This window comes from Pundamilia nyererei, unplaced genomic scaffold (assembly GCF_000239375.1).
Source record: "Pundamilia nyererei isolate P.nyererei 1_Seehausen unplaced genomic scaffold, PunNye1.0 scaffold00915, whole genome shotgun sequence".
Lineage (NCBI taxonomy): Eukaryota > Metazoa > Chordata > Actinopteri > Cichliformes > Cichlidae > Pundamilia > Pundamilia nyererei.
In genome coordinates this window covers 1,304-4,488 of record NW_005188316.1, presented here as the reverse complement: position 1 = coordinate 4,488, position 3,185 = coordinate 1,304, and the positions used below count along the sequence as shown (strand labels likewise).

Here is a 3,185-nt window from a genome sequence, read left to right as displayed (position 1 = left end):
ACCCTCGAGCTCCCAACTAGCTATCGAGCTGGTGGGTAGCAGACATCTCCGAAAACGTCGAAGCACTTTTGCAAATATGCGATGTCTTGATAAACCGAGCAGATATTTAATGTTTACACACCTACTTTCTCGCCTGAAAATATGTTAAAAGTTTATTTTGTGACCCAGGAAGAATAATAAGAGTAATAATAAAACTTAGTAGCGGCCACCATTGTTGGAAACTGGAGTTTGGTTAGGCCGCGCTATGAATTCTGGGATATGGTGGGCCACGCAGGACACACCCGACCCATCCTTCAAATTCGGGGAAAAGGAAGACGCATTTGTCGGCTGCATTCGGAGGAGTCTACGAATTTGGACAGCCTTTGGCGCGTCGCTGTGACGGAATCGGTCTACAAATGTGGCCTCAGGAGGATGCAGCCCATTAATTTGGACACGACCCATGACTGCGGAACACTGCATAAAAGAAACTGGAAGGATTCAAAAAGAAAACCTTTATTTAGAGAGGATATCTTAATCCAGGTGCAAATACAAAGCGTAAAAGCTCACCTTTAAAGACTCTGTATAGACCTAAATTAAACAAATCAGAACAGGAAACATGAAGAAAAGAACACAAGAAAATAATCAGCAATAAAAGACCTAAAAGTAAATCCCTAAACAACAAAATAAAATCAAAAACGGTTAAAGCAGCAAAAACGATTAGAACAATAAGCTTAAACTAAGAAAAGGAGTAAAATGAAATCAGTTAAGATCAACATCAGTCCACCAAACAGGCCCCACAATTGTTTCAGTCATTTCTTTATCAAGCTGACAAAACTTAGTTTGAAATCAGAAGCAGTAAAAAGGAATTTTAATCATTTGTCAAATAAAAAACTCCATACCCTTCATCCGTTTTCCTGCTTGGGCTGGACTGAGGTCAGTTTTGTCATCAGACGGTGAGTCTGAAGGTCGTGCCCACAAGTCAGTTCTTATTGCCCCTGCTACAGAGGCAAAAGCTGAAACCTCTACACAGGCTGTTGATTCCCAGCCTCAGCTTTCTTTTGCATTGCTCTCTTGACCTGTTTATCTCTCCACCTGTGACCAAGGTTGTGATTGTACAGAAGGCTTCGATCAGGGAACACGTCCCCGCAGCGACTGCACGGGTACCCGGTGTGAGATAGTTGATGCTCCTTCAGGCTGTTTTGCCAAACAAACGTTTCCCCGCACGTTTCGCACCAGAACGGTCTCTCCCCAGTGTGCACACGCCTGTGGAGGTTTAGACTGGACCGCTGAGTGAAGGTTTTGTTGCACTTGTCGCACCAGTATGGCTTCTCTCCAGTGTGGCTACGGCGATGGGTCTTTAGGGCCCCCAGGTATGCAAAGGTTTTGTCACACAGGTCACAGCTATATGGTTTCTCTCCAGTGTGCAACCGTTGATGGCCCCTGAGGGAGCCGGACTCTGTAAACTGTTTGCCACATTCGTCACAAACATAGGGTTTCTCTCCAGTGTGGACACGGAGATGCTTTTTCAGGGTATCTGAAAGTGCAAAGACTGCGCCGCACTCTTCACAGTTGTAGGGTTTCTCTCCTGTGTGGATGCGCTGGTGGACTTGTAGAGTGATTAAAGTGTTGAAAGCTGCGCCACACTCATCACAGCTGTGTGGTCTCTCTCCGGTGTGAATTCTCTGGTGAAGCTTTAAATTGTGTTTTGACTTAAAGGTCTTGTTGCAGTCCTGGCACTGGTGCACACCACATCCAGACTTCTTCTTCTGTTTCTGAATAAACAGCAGACAGAAAGAGAGAGCAGTGATGCTGGAGTCAATGAAGGAACAAAAAAAATAAAACAAAAGCACTCAGAGAGATCTATACTAAAACTGTGATGTTTTATGGTGTTTTTATTAAACATGCTGAGGTCAGCAGTGTTAACATGGAAATTCTTTGTGTGTCAGTGTGAAGTCCTACTTCTGTTTCGAAAAATAATGTTTTAAATACCCCAACCAAAAAAAGTGCCTGTAGTGTTTTCAACAAGGATGTTGGTGACACCAAGTTAAACCACAAATGAAGACCCTGGAGTTTAGTTGCAGCTTATTTAATTGTCTACATGAACATTTGGTGAAAACTGAAATGACAGAAAATAAACTCCATCTCAACAGGTAGAATCATGTTTACATCAATAAAGAGCAATACTCTCACTAAAACATTCATGTTAGCAAAATATGCAATAATATCCAAAGCTATCTGTATAAACTGTCATATAAGGTAACTTACACTTCACGAATTTGCGTGTTATCCTTGCGCAGGGGCCATGCTAATCTTCTCTGTATCGTTTCCAATTTAGCGTACACACTTGCCGAAGCAAGCACTGTTGTTTCGCTTGTTTCGGCAAGCGCGTACGCTAAATTGGATATGATACAGAGAAGATTAGCATGGCCCCTGTGTAAGGTAACTTACAGCATTCCAGCCTGATAATTCAGAGTAGATGGCATCTGATTACATCTCCATATTGCCTTTAGCATGTGAAGTAGTGATGCGCGAATCATGAACGCATCGTTCAATACTCAAGAATCACTTTTCTGACTCCTGAATCACGATTCACAAGCCCAACTGACTCACTGACTCATCCCTGTTGCTGTTAGAAGCAATGTATCTAGCTTATAATTAAAATTGTGGAGAAAAACACAACATCCAGTATCTTAACAAAAAAATTTCTGCTCTGAACTGGAAGAAAAAACCCAGAGTAGAAGCTCACATCAAGACAATAGCTCCTCGGTTCACAGTAGCATCGCTCTGCTAACATGCTAACAGCACATTTGAGCTACTCACCCCCTCCCTCCTGTGCTGAATCGTAGATCAAACGAATCACTCACTCACTCACTCCCCCCCTCCCTCCTGGCTCACAGCTACTTCTTCTTCTTGGTTGGCAACCAATGTTAAGGCACATTACCGCCCCCTGGCTCACAGCTCAGTGGACATTTAGATGAGAAAATATATATTTGACACATTTAAGGAAAATACTAATAAAATAAAAATAAACAAAATAAATGTTTATTAAGCAATTTTGATAGGAAATTGCTTAATTTTAGAAATGTTTTTGCTCTTTTTTGCTCTATAAAATAGTTGTTTTCTTTTAGAATCATTCATCTTAGCAGTAGGATTTACATGAAAAGAGACAAATTAAGTTTGAGTGAAAATGTACATTTTTTGCTTTC

At 41.7% G+C, this 3,185-nt stretch overlaps 1 protein-coding gene across 1 annotated transcript; it reads right to left on the bottom strand.

Moving 5' to 3' along the window:
• Positions 1 to 476: 476 nt before the first annotated feature.
• LOC102211017 (zinc finger protein 525-like) lies at positions 477 to 1,751 on the bottom strand (the record flags this gene model as incomplete). Its single annotated transcript, XM_005755081.2, has 1 exon — positions 477 to 1,751. A coding segment is annotated over one exon (750 nt), but the record flags the coding sequence as incomplete, so codon positions are not given.
• Positions 1,752 to 3,185: the final 1,434 nt, after the last annotated feature.